Source organism: Salvelinus alpinus, chromosome 2, assembly GCF_045679555.1.
Source record: "Salvelinus alpinus chromosome 2, SLU_Salpinus.1, whole genome shotgun sequence".
NCBI classification, from domain to species: domain Eukaryota; kingdom Metazoa; phylum Chordata; class Actinopteri; order Salmoniformes; family Salmonidae; genus Salvelinus; species Salvelinus alpinus.
The window spans coordinates 85,387,653-85,404,677 of record NC_092087.1 but is presented as its reverse complement, the minus strand read 5'-3'; the positions used below and the strand labels follow the sequence as shown (position 1 = coordinate 85,404,677).

The 17,025-nt window shown below is 44.8% G+C and overlaps 2 protein-coding genes across 2 annotated transcripts in view; both read right to left on the bottom strand.

Moving 5' to 3' along the window:
- The window catches only part of LOC139551849 (B-cell receptor CD22-like), a 98,986-nt gene extending 92,369 nt beyond the window's left edge, over positions 1-6,617 (bottom strand). The window contains exons 1-7 of the mRNA XM_071363207.1: positions 6,608-6,617; positions 6,310-6,522; positions 5,760-6,086; positions 1,495-1,749; positions 977-1,231; positions 798-885; positions 665-704 (exon numbers count right to left, since the gene is read on the bottom strand). Coding sequence (XP_071219308.1) covers positions 665-704; positions 798-885; positions 977-1,231; positions 1,495-1,749; positions 5,760-6,086; positions 6,310-6,522; positions 6,608-6,617 — 1,188 coding nt within the window. The remainder of the gene's footprint in view (positions 1-664; positions 705-797; positions 886-976; positions 1,232-1,494; positions 1,750-5,759; positions 6,087-6,309; positions 6,523-6,607) is intronic.
- LOC139545119 (B-cell receptor CD22-like) overlaps positions 1-17,025 on the bottom strand; it is a 176,306-nt gene that overhangs the window by 108,652 nt on the left and 50,629 nt on the right. The window lies entirely within an intron of this gene.

The window sequence follows — 17,025 nt, the reverse complement described above, 5'->3', positions numbered from 1 at the left end:
TCTCATAATCGGAGGGCTCAGCATCTATCTGAGGGTCTGTGTCACTGTCCAGTTTCTGTGGTGGTTCGCTCCAGTTCTCATAATCGGAGGGCTCAGCATCTTTCTGAGGGGCTGTGTCACAGGGGAGTCCCTTAATCTGAAAGAAGACACTCTGAATTAGCACTTTACGAACCACTCCCTCTACATTTTTATGTAAATTAATTTGGTGGTACTCTTCAGTCAGGTTCTGTGGTGGTTCTCTTCAGTCAGGTTCTGTGGTGGTTCTCTTCAGTCCAGGTTCTGTGGTTGTACTCTTCAGTCAGGTTCTGTGGTGGTTCTCTTCAGTCCAGGTACTGTGGTGGTTCTTTTCAATCCAGGTTCTGTGGTGGTTCTCTTCAGTCCAGGTTCTGTGGTGGTTCGCTCCAGTTCTCATAATCGGAGGGCTCAGCATCTATCTGAGGGTCTGTGTCACTGTCCAGTTTCTGTGGTGGTTCGCTCCAGTTCTCATAATCGGAGGGCTCAGCATCTTTCTGAGGGGCTGTGTCACAGGGGAGTCCCTTAATCTGAAAGAAGACACTCTGAATTAGCACTTTACGAACCACTCCCTCTACATTTTTATGTAAATTAATTTGCTTACTGTCTGTGGTATTGGGATTGAAATAACTTTGGTTGTTGACATTATTACCTGTGTGTCTGCTGTTGCATCACTTCCTCCTGTGGATCTCCTGTAATGAGGGACAGAGTGTGTTCTGCTCTCTACTGACCTCTAGTGGAAGTTGATATGTTACTAATACAGTAGATGTAAATGGCTGGCTCACCTCTTCATATAGCAGTAGATGGTGAGTAGAAGAGCTCCAGCAGTCAGGACAGCCCCCACCCCCACCACAGGAACCCAGGGAAACACTGCTGCAGGGTCATGGGTTAATAAATGCATGATGTCAGAATGAAATCTGTAAAGTTACAGAGCACAAAAATAGACAGAATGTGTCATACTTACATATAACATTAATATGGACAGGGATAGTCTCTCTCCCAATAATGTTCAGGGCCTCGCAGTAGTATCCCTCTCTGTCCTCAGAGCTGATGTTATGGATGGTGTATCTCTGTCCAGAATGTCTCATCGACATGTTCTTGTACCAGGTGTAATTCTGCACAGGTGGGTTGGCGTCACTGCTGCAGGTCAAAGTCACTGAACTGCCCTCCACTATTTCACCAGAGGGACTGACTGACACCGAGGTGTTCTTTGGGCCATCTGGTAAAGGACCATTAAAAAGACATTAACATCTTGGTTATGGTATATATTATCTTGGCTTTCTGAAGACATTAGATTTAGCAAATAAAGTACATCAGCGCATTTTACAAGATATATTAAAATAATTACATTGAGAAAAATGTAAAGCACATGCTCTGAGGTTCCAACATGATGTTACTTCATAAAGAATACAACTGGAGATAGATACAAAATATTTACAATGTTAATATTGCAAGCTAATGATTTAAACCCTATGTACTTACATCTGACGGTGAGAGTCTCTTCAGCAGAGGGGAGATCCTCATGGCCTTCTACAGCACAGGAGTATCTGCCTGCATCCTCACTGCTGACTGAGAATAGGATATAGACAGCAGAGTAGGTGTTGCTGTTTGGTATAGGCTGTCCATTCTTATACCAACTGTAGGCTGTGATGGGGTCCAGTGTACATTTGGTTCTACATGTCAGTGTGACTCTCTCCCTCTCTGACACAGATGTAGGATCCATCTCCAACACAACATCTGGAGTTAAAGGAAACAAATCATTAATATCCTCCTAAATACACAATATATTCAAAAGTATGTGGACACCCTTTCAAATGAGTGGATCCAGCTATTACAGCCACACCCGTTTCTGGCAGGTGTGTAAAATCGAGCACACAGCCATGCAATCCTCATAGACAAACATTGGCAGTAGAATGGCCTTACTTTAGAGCTCAGTGACTTTCAACGTGTCACCGTCATAGGATGCCACCTTTCCAAGAAGTCAGTTCGTCGAATTTCTGCCCTGCTAGAGCAGCCCCGTTCAACTGTAAGTGCTGGTTTTGTGAAGTGGAAACATCTAGGAGCAACAGCGGCTCGGCCGCAAATTGGTAGGCCACACAAGTCAAGCTCACAGAACGGGCCCGCCGAGTGCTGAAGCGCTTAGCACTTTAAAATCGTCTGTCCTGGGGTGCAACATTCACTACCAAGTTCCAAACTGCCTTTGGAAGTAACTTCAGCACAATAACTGTTCGTCGGGAGCTTCATGAAATGGGTTTCCATGGCCGAGCAGCCACACACAAGCCTAAGATCACCATGAGCTATGCCAAGTCGACACAAGATGGCGCCAACAGAGATGGTCACCTCGCTTCAGGTCCTTAGAAAACGATGCAGTTCTTTGTTTTTTTATGTATTATTTCTTACATTGTTAGCCCAGAAAATCTCAAGTGATATTTCATACAGCCGGGAAGAACTATTGGATATAAAAGCGACGTCATCTTACCAACATTACGACCAGGAATACGTCTTTCCCGAAGCGGATCCCTTGTTCGGAACTCCATCCTGACATCGGATCTTATCCCAGAGGCCGAACCAAAACAATGCGGTCGCCGCAGGAGAGGCAGACGGAGCGGTCTACTGGTCAGACTCAGAAGGCGAGCACACCATCCACCGCTTCCGAGCATATTACTCGCCAATGTCCAATCTCTAGACAACAAGGTGGACGAAATTTGGGCACGAGTTGCCTTCCAGAGAGACATCAGAGATTGTAACATTCTCTGTTTCACGGAAACATGGCTCACTATGGATACGTTGTCAGAGTCGGTATAGCAACCCGGTTTCTTCATGCATCGCGCCGACAGAAACAAACATCTCTCTGGTAAGAAGAAGGGAGGGGGTGTATGCCTTATGACTAAATACTTGTGGTGTAATCATAACAACATGCAGGAAGTCCTTCTGTTCACCTGACCTAGAATTCCTTACAATCAAATTCCGACAGCATTATCTTCCAAGATAATTCTCTTCGATTATAGTCACAGCCGTGTATATCCCCCCAAGCAGATACCTCGTCGGCCCTGAAAGAACTTCAAACTGGAAACCATACATCCCAAGGCTGCATTTATTGTAGCTGAGGATTTTAACAAAGCTAACCTGATAACAAGCCTTCCTAAATTTTATCAGCATATCGACTGCGTGACTCGAGCTGGTAGCATTCTGGATCACTGCTACTCTAACTTCCGTGATGCATACAAAACCCTCCCCCGCCCTGCCTTCGGCAAATCTGACCATGACTCTATTTTGTTGCTCCCAGCCTATAGACAGAAACTAACCCCGGAAACGCCCATACTCAGGTCTATTCAATGCTGGTCTGACCAATCAGATTCCACGCTTCAAGATTGCTTCGATCACGTGGACTGGGATATGTTCCGGATAGCATCAGACAATAACATTGATGTAGTGGCTGACTCTGTGAGCGAGTTTATTAGCAAGTGCATCAGATATGTTGTACCCACTGTGACTATTAAAACGTTTCCTAACCAGAAACCGTGGATTGATGGCAGCATTCGTGCAACACTGAACGCGCGAACCAACGCTTTTAACCATGGCAAGGTGACCGGAAACATGACCGAATACAAACAGTGCAGCTATTCCCTCCGCAAGGCAATCAAACAAGCAAAGCGTCGGTATAGGGACAAAGTAGAGTCGCAATTCAACGGCTCAAACACGAGACGTATGTAGCAGGGTCTACAGTCAATCACGGATTACAAAAAGAAAACCAGCCCCGTCGTAGACACCGACGTCTTACTCCCAGACAAATTAAACAACTTCTTTGCTCGCTTTGAGGACAGTACAGTGCCACTGACATGGCCCGCTACCATAGACTGTGGGCTCTCCTTCTCCGTGGCTGACGTGAGTAAAGCATTTAAACGGGTTAACCCTCGCAAGGCTGCCGGCCCAGACGGCATCCCTAGCCGTGTCCTCAGAGCATGCGCAGACCAGCTGGCTGGTGTGTTTACGGACATATTCAAAAAATCCCTATCCCAGTCTCCCCACATGCTTCAAGAGAGCCACCATTATTCCTGTTCCCAAGAAAGCTAAGGTAACTGAAATAAATGACTCGCCCCCAGGGGGTGAAGATAGGAAACAATATCTCCAACCAGCTGGTCCTCAACACTGGGGCCCTACAAGGGTGCGTTCTCGGCCCTCTCCTGTACTCCCTGTTCACCTATGACTGCGTGGCCATGCACGGTTCCAACTCAATCATCAAGTTTGCAGACGACACTACAGTGGTAGGCTTGATGACCAACAACGACGAGACGGCCTACAGGGAGGCGGTGAGGGCCCCCGGAGTGTGGTGTCAGGAAAATAACTTCTCACTCAACGTCAACAAAACAAAGGAGATGATCGTGGACTTCAGGAAACAGCAGAAGTTTACATACACTTAGGTTGGAGTCATAATTAAAACTATTTTTTCAACCACTTCACAAATTTCTTAACAAACTATAGTTTTGGCAAGTCGGTTAGGACATCTACTTCGTGCATGACACAAGTAATTTTTCCAACAATTGTTGACAGACAGATTATTTCACTTATAATTCACTGTATCACAATTCCAGTGGGTCAGAAGTTTACATACACTAAGTTGACTGTGCCTTTAAACAGCTTGGAAATTCCAGAAAATGATGTCATGGCTTTAGAAACTTCTGATAGGATAATTAACATAATTTGAGTCAATTGGAGGTGTACATGTGGATGTATTTCAAGGCCTACCTACAAACTCGGTGCCTCTTTGCTTGACATCTTGGGAAAATATTTAAAAAATCAGCCAAGACCTCAGAAAAAAAATTGTAGACCTCCACAAGTCTCGTTCATCATTGGGAGCAATTTCCAAACGTCTGAAGGTACCACGTTCATCTGTACAATCAATAGTACGCAAGTATAAACACCATGCGACCACGCAGCCGTCATACCGCTCAGAACTGTTTGGCCATAATGACCATCTTATGTATGGAGGAAAAGGGGGAGGCTTGCAAGCCGAAGAACACCATCCCAACTGTGAAGCACGGGGGTGGCAGCATCATGTTGTGGTGGTGCTTTGCTGCAGAAGTGACTGGTGCACTTCACAAAACAGATGGCATCATGAGGGAGGAAAATTATGTGGATATATTGAAGCAACATCTCAAGACATCAGTCGGGAAGTTAAAGCTTGGTCGCAAATGGGTCTTCCAAATGGACAATGACCCCAAGCATACTTCCAAAGTTGTGGCAAAATGGCTTAAGGACAACAAAGTCAAGATATTGGAGTGGCCATCACAAAGCCCTGACCTCAATCCTATAGAAAATGAGTGGGCAGAACTGAAAAAGCGTGTGCGAGCAAGGAGGCCTACAAACCTGACTCAGTTACACCAGCTCTGTCAGGAGGAATGGGCCAAAATTCACCCAACTTATTGTGGGAAGCTTGTGGAAGGCTACGTTTGACCCAAGTTAAACAATTTAAAGGCAATGCTACCAAATACTAATTGACTGTATGTAAACTTCTGACCCACTTGGAATGTGATGAAAGAATTCAAAGCTGAAATAAATCATTCTCTCTACTATTATTCTAACATTTCACATACTTAAAATAAAGTGGTGATCCTAACTGACCTAGAACAGGGAATTTTTACTAGGATTAAATGTCAGGAATTGTTCAAAACTGAGTTTAAATGTATTTGACTAAGGTGTATGTAAACTTCTGACTTCAACTGTATGTGAAATGTGTGACAGATTACCTGTGACAGTCAGGGAGACAGGTGAGCCAGCAAACCTTTCTCCAGATGTTATGAATCTGAACCTGTACCCAGCAGAGTCACTCAATCTCAGGTCTGTGATTCTCAGGGTAGAGTCACTCTTCTTATCCCCAAGGTACTTTATATGACCCTCATTCCCTGGCGCTGAGCTCAGATCTTCAGCATCCATACCAGACCATTTAGTAAACCAGAAAGCTTGTTTGATCTCATGATAACTGGGATATGTGTAAGAGCAGGATATGTTCACTGTTGACCCCTTCAAGGCACAGATACTCTGATGGGTGTAAGTCACACTCCAACACTTCTGACCTGAAAGACAAGAAGACAATATAACACCTTTTATAAATCTATAAATCTTCAATTACAATATCTACTACTATACACTGATGTTGTAAAAGTTAAAAACAACATGTTGAATAGTTTACAGAACTGAGAAAAAAATTGAATTATTGAATAATGATCAATACTCAGTATCACAACTTTAAACAACATTGTATTCCTAAGAAAATTGTATTAAAAAGTCCACACTCACACACTGCTGGAGCAGGGAGATTCTCATGGCCTTTTACAGCACAGGAGTAACTGTCTGCATCACTAAAGGAGTCTGAGTACAGGCTGGAAGGGTCCTCCTTTACTTTGTGTCCGTTCTTGTACCAGATGTAGGTGGGGTTGTCAGTCAGAGTACAGGTGGTGATACAGGTCAGTGTCTTATCCTGATGTCCACCAGTCACCTTCACCTGAAGACCTGGAGAATAAACAATATCACTGTAAATCCCTTTATCACTGACTTATCACTCTAATACAAAGATGGAAGAAATCCTATGTTATACAGACATACATACAAACCAAGACATTTATCCTGAACTAAATGAAATTCAACAGTTTAACGATATTGAATGTAACTGTACCTGTGACAGACAGAGTGACTCCAGGATCGCCAGTATATCTCCATTTTCCAGGCTGATCTGTAAATCTGAATTTGTATGTAGCTGAGTCACTCTCTCTCAGTTCTGTCATTGACAGGGTGTGACCATTCTCTTTATCCTCACGGTATGTCACACGTCCTTTGTAGTCTGCGTCATCACTCAGACTAACAGGACCCGCAGCATCATTTTTAGTGAACCAGAACATTGTTGTGATTGTATAGCCTCTGGGATATGTGTAAGAGCAGGTCAGCTTCACTGTTGACCCCTTCAAGGTACAGATACTCTGAGTGGTGTAAGTCACACTCCAGCCATTCTGACCCAGTACCACTGAAACACAGTCACACAACACAATGGTATCAGAATTAAGCCAAGGTCTATTGGCTCACACTGATGCCTGTAAATTGACAAACATGTCAAGTTATGAATTAGACCATACCTGCCACAGACCAGAGAAAGACAACCAACACACTTCCTGCTGTTATCAAGGCCATTGTCTCCCACCCTGCAGTCTTAGAAACATAAACAACAACTCACTCTATAGCTGGTGAATAACTCCATCTGATACATTGAAGTATAAACTGTAAATAGGGTACAGGGCCTCATTACTGAAAATGAACCAGGCTCATATTGTGTTGTGTTGTATTGTGCTATATGGTTGTCTATGTGAATACTGTCTGTCTTTAAGTCTATTGCACTATGTGTGTGATGTGTTGCATGTCTGTCTACGTTTGTCTATTTAAGCTGACATGATGTATAATGCAAAAATAATTTCCTCATGAATTCAACAAAGTCATGATCATCACCATCATCAAACACCACTTATTGAACAGATCTGTAGAACTGTAAACACATATTTCTACATTGATTGTTCTGAAACTGTTATTGTCACAACCTCAAATATAGGAGGATAAATGTTCAATCCTCTATGGTCTGTCAAGCTGTACAGCAGCCTAAAGACTGACCACCTGTCACGTTCCTGACCTGTTTTCTGTTAGTTTTTGTATGTGTTAGTTGGTCAGGACGTGAGTTTGGGTGGGCAGTCTATGTTTCGTGTTTCTATGTTGGTTTAATGGGTACCTGATATGGTTCTCAATTAGAGGCAGGTGGTTTTCATCTCCTCTGATTGAGAATCATATTAATAACCTGTTGGGGATGAGGGCGCTGTTGTGGCTATTTATGCTAATCGTGTAATTTTTTGAAACGGCTTCCCACAAAGTTCTTGATCGTACAATATGCATATTATTATTATTATTGGATAGAAAACAGTCTATAGTTTCTATAGGAGTTGAAATTTTGTCTCTAAGTGGAACAGAGCCCATTCTACAGCAATTTCCCTGACATGGAGTCAGATTCCAGAAATTTTGGCCACTGTTCTGGAGTCAGTTAAAAGGCCACTGTTATTGCTATGACTATACGGACACTGCTTACGTCTTCCCCTGGATGTCTTTACGTGATGACGATTTGAATCGTGTCGATTGCGCGTTCACAGGCACTATAAATTAAAAAATCCTGAGGCTAGTCAGTCTTTTGGAGCTGCGTCATGCGCATAGAGGCCACCGACCCGCACCTGTTCCAAGCATTAGTGGAGGGAGTAATATTACTCGGGTCATGTTTCTACTCGTTATGGGAGTTAAAAACATCATAAGGTAGTTAATTTAAAGCGTTTTATAGCAATTTATATCCGTTTAGTGCGATTTTGGGACATTTATTTCTGAAAAGCTGTGAATTGCTGGGCACGCTTCCAGTTCATCCCGAACGCAGTTGGCATTTCCACATGGCAAGAGGACAGCTTTCCACCAAAAGACGATTGGACCCAAGAAAGGATCCTTTGCCCAAGATACCGATGGAAGAACAGCTCAAAGTAGGACATTTTTATTATGATAAATCGTGTTTCTGTCGAAAAGTGTTAGTGGCTTCGGACGCCATGTTTTTTGACGTAGCTTCGCTTGGCGCAAGCTGTATTGAAAAGTAAGGATAATTTAAAAAATGTAATTCCGCGATTGTATTAAGAATTAAATTGTCTATCAATCCCTGTCCACCCTATATTTTTTAGTCACGTTTATGAGTATTTATGTATAAGAGTAGATCACTGTCTAAGTGGCGCACAGACTTTTTCTGACCAGCTGAGCTACATTTCACATTGTCTAACCATGATTTTGGTGGCTAAATATAAACATTTTCGATCAAACTCTATATGGATTGTGTAATATGATGTTACAGGAGTGTCATCTGAAGAATTCTGAGAAGGTTAGTGAAAAAATTAATATATTTTGGCGATGTTTACTTTTATCGCTCACTTTGGCTAGAATCAATGCTGGGCAGCTATGTGCTATGTGCTATGCTAATATAACGATTTATTGTGTTTTCGCTGTAAGACACTTAGAAAATCTGAAATATTGTCTGTATTCACAGGATCTGTGTCTTTCGATTCGTGTATGCTGTGTATTTTTACGAAATGTTTGATGATTAGTAAGTAGGTAAACACGTTGCTCTAAGTAGTTTGTCTATTCCATTTGTGACGGTGGGTGCAATTGTAACCTATGCCATCTACCTGAAATATGCACTTTTTTCTAACAAAACCTATCCCATACCATAAATATGTTATCAGACTGTCATCTGATTAGTTTTTTTCTTGGTTAGGGGCTATAAATATCTTAGTTTAGCCGAATTGGTGATAGCTACTGGTGTTGGTGGACAAATAAAAGATGGTGGATTATGCTAATGTGTTTTTAGGTGCTAATGTGTACATCTTTACATATTGTGTCTTCCCTGTAAAACATTTAAAAAATCGGACATGTTGACTGGATTCACAAGATCTGTGTCTTTCATTAGCTGTATTGGACTTTAATGTGTGAAAGTTAAATATTTAAAAAATATATATTTTTTGAATTTCGCGGCACTGGTTTTTCAGTGGGGGTGGGGGGGGAGTGCCGCTAGCGCCACTCTCATCCTAGACAGGTTAAGGTAGGTGGTGTCACATTGTTTGTTTGTGGGTGGTTGTCTCCTGTGTCTGTGTATGTTGCGCCACACGGGACTGTTTCGGTTTGTTTGTTCGTTCGTTCGGTTTATGTAGTCATTTTTCCTGTTCGTGCGATTTTCGTGTTTCATGTAAGTTCGTAGTCCAGGTTTGTCTACATCGTTTTGTTATTTTGTTTAGTTTCAAGTGTCCTTCGTATTTTCGTTTTGTTTAATAAATCATGTCAAGTTACAACGCTGCGTTTTGGTTCAATCCCTGCTCCTCCTCTTCGGATGAAGAGGTATGAAGGTATGAAGGTATGAAGGCAGATATGGTATGAAGGCAGATATGAAGGTACGCGGCTAGCAAGGAAGCCCGAGAAGAAACCCCAAACATTTCTTGGGGGGGGCTAAGAGGTAGTGGGCCAAGGGCAGGTAGGAGACCTGCGCCCACTTCCCAGGCTAACCGTGGAGAGCGGGAGTACGGGCAGACACCGTGTTACGCAGTAGAGCGCACGGTGTCTCCTGTACGTGTGCATAGCCCGGTGCGGGTTATTCCACCTCCCCGCACTGGTAGGGCTAGATTGAGCATTGAGCCAAGTGCCATGAAGCCGGCTCTACATATCTGGCCACCAGTACGTCTCCTTGGGCCGGCTTACATGGCACCAGCCTTACGCATGGTGTCCCCGGTTCGCCTACATAGCCCGGTGCGGGTTATTCCACCTCCCCGCACTGGTCGGGCGACGGGGAGCATTCAATCAGGTAAGGTTGGGCAGGCTCAATGCTCAAGGGAGCCAGTACGCCTGCACGGTCCGGTATTTCCGGCGCCACCTTCCCGCCCCAGCCCAGTACCACCAGTGCCTACACCACGCACCAGGCTTCCAGTGCGTTTCCAGAGCCCTGTTCCTCCTCCACGCACTCTCCCTATGGTGCGTGTCTCCAGCTCAGTGCCTTCAGTTCCGGCACCACGCACTAAGCCTCCTGTGCGTCTCCAGAGCCCTGTACGCACTGTTCCTTCTCCCCGTACTCGTCCTGATGTGCGTGCCCTCAGTCCTGTGCCTCCAGTTCCGGTACCACGCACCAGGCCTATAGTGCGCTTCGAGCGGTCAGTGTGCCCTGTCCCTGCTCCCCGCACTAGCCTTGAAGTGCGTGTCTCCAGTCCGGTGCCTCCAGTTCCGGCACCACGCACCAGGCCTACAGTGCGCCTCAGTCGGCTAGAGTCTGTAGTCTGCCCAGCGCCGTCTGAGCCATCCGTCTCCCCAGCGCCATCTGAGCCATCCGTCTCCCCAGCGCCATCTGAGCCATCCGTCTCCCCAGCGCCATCTGAGCCATCCGTCTCCCCAGCGCCAACTGAGCCATCCGTCTCCCCAGCGCCATCTGAGCCATCCGTCTCCCCAGTGCCATCTGAGCCATCCGTCTGCCCAGTGCCGTCTGAGCCATCCGTCTGCCAGTGCCGTCTGAGCCATCCGTCTGCCCCGAGCCATTAGAGCCGCCCGTCTGTCCCGAGCCGTCAGAGCCGTTCGTCAGTCAGAAGCCGCTAGAGCCATTCGTCAGTCAGGATCTGCCAGAGCCGCCAACCAGACAGGATCTGCCAGAGCCGCCAACCAGACAGGATCTGCCAGAGCCGCCAACCAGACAGGATCTGCCAGAGCCGCCAACCAGACAGGATCTGCCAGAGCCGCCAACCAGACAGGATCTGCCAGAGCCGCCAACCAGACAGGATCTGCCAGAGCCGCCAACCAGACAGGATCTGCCAGAGCCGCCAGTGAGCCAGGATCTGCCAGAGCCGTCAGCGAGCCATGAGCAGCCAGAGCCGTCAGCGAGCCATGAGCAGCCAGAGCCGTCAGCGAGCCAGGATCTGCCAGAGCCGTCAGCGAGCCATGAGCAGCCAGAGCCGTCAGCGAGCCATGAGCAGCCAGAGCCGTCAGCGAGCCATGAGCGTCTAGAGCCGTCAGCCAGCCATGAGTGTCCAGAGCCGTCAGCCAGCCATGAGCGTCCAGAGCCGTCAGCCAGCCATGAGCGTCCAGAGCCGTCAGCCAGCCATGAGCGTCCAGAGCCGTCAGCCAGCCATGAGCGTCCAGAGCCGTCAGCCAGCCATGAGCTGCCCCTCAGCCCAGAGCTGCTATTTATCCAGAACTGCCCCTCAGTCCAGAGCTGTCTCTCTGTCCGGAGCTGCCCTTCAGTCTGGAGTTGCCCCTCTATCCTGAGCTACCTCTCTATCCTGACCTACCTCTCTGTCCTGAGCTACCTTATCCCGGTGCTGCCCCTTGTCCCGGTGCTGCCCCTTATCTTAGGGTTACCCTTTAAATTAAGTGGGTGTAATAAGAGGGTGGTCATTCTGAGGGGGAGACGTAAGCTGGGATTGACTATGGTGGGGTGGGGACCTCGCCCAGAGCCTGAGCCACCACCGTGGTCAGATGCCCACCCAGACCCTCCCCTAGACTTTGTGCTGGTGCGCCCGGAGTTCGCACCTTGAGGGGGGGTTATGTCACGTTCCTGACCTGTTTTCTGTTAGTTTTTGTATGTGTTAGTTGGTCAGGACGTGAGTTTGGGTGGGCAGTCTATGTTTCGTGTTTCTATGTTGGTTTAATGGGTACCTGATATGGTTCTCAATTAGAGGCAGGTGGTAAGGTAGGTGGTGTCACATTGTTTGTTTGTTTGTGGGTGGTTGTCTCCTGTGTCTGTGTATGTTGCGCCACACGGGACTGTTTCGGTTTGTTTGTTCGTTCGGTTTATGTAGTCATTTTTCCTGTTCGTGCGATCTTCGTGTTTCATGTAAGTTCGTAGTCCAGGTTTGTCTACATCGTTTTGTTATTTTGTTTAGTTTCAAGTGTCCTTCGTATTTTCGTTTTGTTTAATAAATCATGTCAAGATACAACGCTGCGTTTTGGTTCAATCCCTGCTCCTCCTCTTCGGATGAAGAGGAGGAGGAACACCGTTACACCACCAGGTTCAAGGATAGCTCCTATCCCCAAACTGTGAGACTAAACAGGAAGTAACACACACACACACACACCATCTGTAGTGAAGGCCCATAAGGCCCATGGAGTCTGTATCAAAGTCTAGAGAGCTGGTTGTTATGGCTGTAGAAAAGTTAAAACACACATCCTACACAGTATAGATGTCAACCCTACTCCCTATCAGTCTGGTCCTGAAGGGCCCTCAGATAAATCCACTGTGTCACACATTTTAAATCGTTTATTTGAATCCACAAATCAAATTTAACATTTCAAAGGTCCCCCCCATGCATGCTGTTGGTGAGACTTCTTGTCTCACCTCGCTGGCTATCAGGTCAACAAGGTGGTCATGTCTAGCAATGTACAAATCCCCCCCCCCCACCCCACCCCCCCACCCCACACACACACACTGCAGTGTTACAATGTTTGTTTGCATGTCTATTTTACCCTGGTTAATCATCTCATCTCTATGTAGATCAACACTCCTACACTGAGACACTTTATGAATACTGGCCCTGATGTAACAACCAAAACACAGCTCAAAACATAACAAGAAGTAAAATGATACATTAACCTCAAGTATATGACTTATGACTAAAAACAAATAACCAGAAACTATATTTCCAGATATTGTCAAGAGTACTTACAGAGTGAAGTGAAGGGGAGAGGTCTTGTACAGTGAGTCAACTGACTGGTAGTGAGTGGCAACTACTAGTAAGGGTCAGTTCTGTGGTTGCATAGGGGCTGCGTTAAATGTGGAAGACACATTTCAGTTGAAGGCATTCAGTTGTACTTTCCTTTCCCTTTGATGCATATTTAACGCTCTTGCTGTGTTCCGATCAAATTGAATTGAAGGTTCCATGACTTTGTCCACACAAGGCACCTGAACACACTAAATACATTTTGATGATTTTCATTACATTTTGGGTGTTTTTTTAAACTTTTGTACACCTGTGGTGTTCCATGGCAAAAATGGCCGGTATTTAGCAATGAATGGGTGAACTACAATTAGTGTATTAAATTGAGTTCAGGCACATGCCCATTCACCAGATGGACAGACTTCCTCTCCCAGACCCCCCCCCCCCCCCACACACACACACACACACACACACACTCACACACACACACGCACCTCACTCCCCGTCTTGGTTTCCATGGCAATCCCCACGGGAACCTTTCTCCAATAAAATCTTTCCCCCCCGGGAACCACATCTGTTGGCATTCTCACAAACAATCACAACATTGTTTCAATAATATATAGAACTTTTCTCGCAGCTCTGGTATATACAACTTTTTTGAGGCCTTGCTCACAATTCATTCTGTGGCATCACAATGACCAAACGATATACTGTATGTGAGGCTCTTGATCATATCTTTGATCATGACACTGGTGAGGAGGAGGGAGTCCTTGTTAAACTTTGACACAAAGTAGTCTGTGATAAACAGCACAATATGTTTCATCTGAGTATTTGTTATAGTCAAAATAATCCATACATTACGCTTTTTTTACTCATAAACGTGTTGTATGAGCTCAGGTCAATGAGGCCTACAGGCCATAAATAGCAAATAGAAGTTCAACACTTCACAATAATTTAAGTTGATAAAAAGATCTATCACAACATTAGGTGATAATATATGTATTATTATGGATTTATAATCAGCTATAATGGGGCGGTCATTTTGGAACGGGAACACAGAATTAGTTAACATGAAATGAACACAACAGGAGGGTTAAAGTAGTCAGAACACAAGTAGCTGATACAGAACTGTCCTTTCCTTCCTCTTTAAGACATTAACATGCATGAGGATCAGAACAGCATGTCAGAGAAGGGAGGTTACTGTATTAAAATGGGCCCTACATTTCTATAATGGACACAATGTCCCCCATTTCCACTTTATTTAAATACAGAACCATGTTAACAATATGTTGACTATTCTATATGGAATGTTTATAATATCTTAGAATCTGTTGCCTTGTCCCTCTGAGTTCTACATGGAACAGGTCAAAGTTCCATTTACATTTGGTCAGTTCCATGATGTCATTCATTCTATTCTACAAACACATTCAATATACACTCCTCAACAGCTGTATTAAAGTGGTACTGAAGGTTCCAGTGTTCTAGACTAGAGCTCCACCTACTGACATCTCAACATTACTGCAGTGTTCTAGACTAGAGGTCTACCTACTGGCATCTCAACATTACTGCAGTGTTCTAGAGTAGAGGTCTACCTACTGGCATCTCAACATTACTGCAGTGTTCTAGACTAGAGCTCTCCCTACTGGCATCTCAACATTACTGCAGTGTTCTAGACTAGAGCTCTCCCTACTGACATCTCAACATTACTGCAGTGTTCTAGAGTAGAGGTCTACCTACTGGCATCTCAACATTACTGCAGTGTTCTAGACTAGAGCTCTCCCTACTGGCATCTCAACATATCTGCAGTGTTCTAGGCTAGAGGTCTACCTACTTTCATCTCAACATTACTGCAGTGTTCTAGACTAGAGCTCTCCCTACTGGCATCTCAACATTACTGCAGTGTTCTAGACTAGAGCTCTCCCTACTGGCATCTCAACATTACTGCAGTGTTCTAGACTAGAGCTCTCCCTACTGGCATCTCAACATTACTGCAGTGTTCTAGACTAGAGCTCTACCTACTGGCATCTCAACATCACTGCAGTGTTCTAGACTAGAGCTCTACCTACTGGCATCTCAACATTACTGCAGTGTTCTAGACTAGAGCTATACCTACTGGCATCTCAACATTACTGCAGTGTTCTAGACTAGAGCTCTCCCTACTGGCATCTCAACATTACTGCAGTGTTCTAGACTAGAGTTCTCCCTACTGGCATCTCAACATTACTGCAGTGTTCTAGACTAGAGCTATACCTACTGGCATCTCAACATTACTGCAGTGTTCTAGACTAGAGTTCTCCCTACTGGCATCTCAACATTACTGCAGTGTTCTAGACTAGAGCTCTCCCTACTGGCATCTCAACATTACTGCAGTGTTCTAGACTAGAGCTATCCCTACTGGCATCTCAATATTACTGCAGTGTTCTAGACTAGAGCTCTCCCTACTGGCATCTCAACATTACTGCAGTGTTCTAGACTAGAGTTATCCCTACTGGCATCTCAACATTACTGCAGTGTTCTAGACTAGAGCTCTCCCTACTGGCATCTCAACATTATTACAGTGTTCTAGACTAGAGTTCTCCCTACTGGCATCTCAACATTACTGCAGTGTTCTAGACTAGAGCTCTCCCTACTGGCATCTCAACATTACTGCAGTGTTCTAGACTAGAGCTCTCCCTACTGGCATCTCAACATTACTGCAGTGTTCTAGACTAGAGCTCTCCCTACTGGCATCTCAACATTACTGCAGTGTTCTAGACTAGAGTTCTCCCTACTGGCATCTCAACATTACTGCAGTGTTCTAGACTAGAGCTCTCCCTACTGGCATCTCAACATTACTGCAGTGTTCTAGACTAGAGTTCTCCCTACTGGCATCTCAACATTACTGCAGTGTTCTAGACTAGAGTTCTCCCTACTGGCATCTCAACATTACTGCAGTGTTCTAGACTAGAGCTCTCCCTACTGGCATCTCAACATTACTGCAGTGTTCTAGACTAGAGTTCTCCCTACTGGCATCTCAACATTACTGCAGTGTTCTAGACTAGAGTTCTCCCTACTGGCATCTCAACATTACTGCAGTGTTCTAGACTAGAGCTATACTTACTGGCATCTCAACATTACTACAGTGTTCTAGACTAGAGCTCTCCCTACTGGCATCTCAACATTACTACAGTGTTCTAGACTAGAGTTCTCCCTACTGGCATCTCAACATTACTGCAGTGTTCTAGACTAGAGCTCTCCCTACTGGCATCTCAACATTACTCCAGTGTTCTAGACTAGAGTTCTCCCTACTGGCATCTCAACATTACCGCACCATCCTAATAATATCCTAATCACAACCCACCATCACTGAGTCTCATGATAATATTACTCCTAAAGCTCTTATGAAGCATACACCCAATCACTATTACTCTTAGTCTTACTTTAGGCCATTTTCAAACAAGTCTCCACAACAATCTATTGCTGTCGGTCCTTAAAATAGCATGCAAAAGTATTATATATGAAACCACATGTACAATACTGTATCAGATTAATATGCAGAAATGCATCTACAGAGTATACTGTACTTAACAGAAAAACAAAACAACATACATTCCAATGGCGTCGCCATGCACATAATAGGATTCAAGAGTTCATGGTTACAAACAAATTAGAAAATATACATATTTTAATTTATCCTCAAGCATACTTACAGAGTGAAGGGTATACGTGTTGTAAGTTAACTCACTGTCAGTCATCATAAATAGACACTGAGTGTGAAGTTTGAGATCTGTGG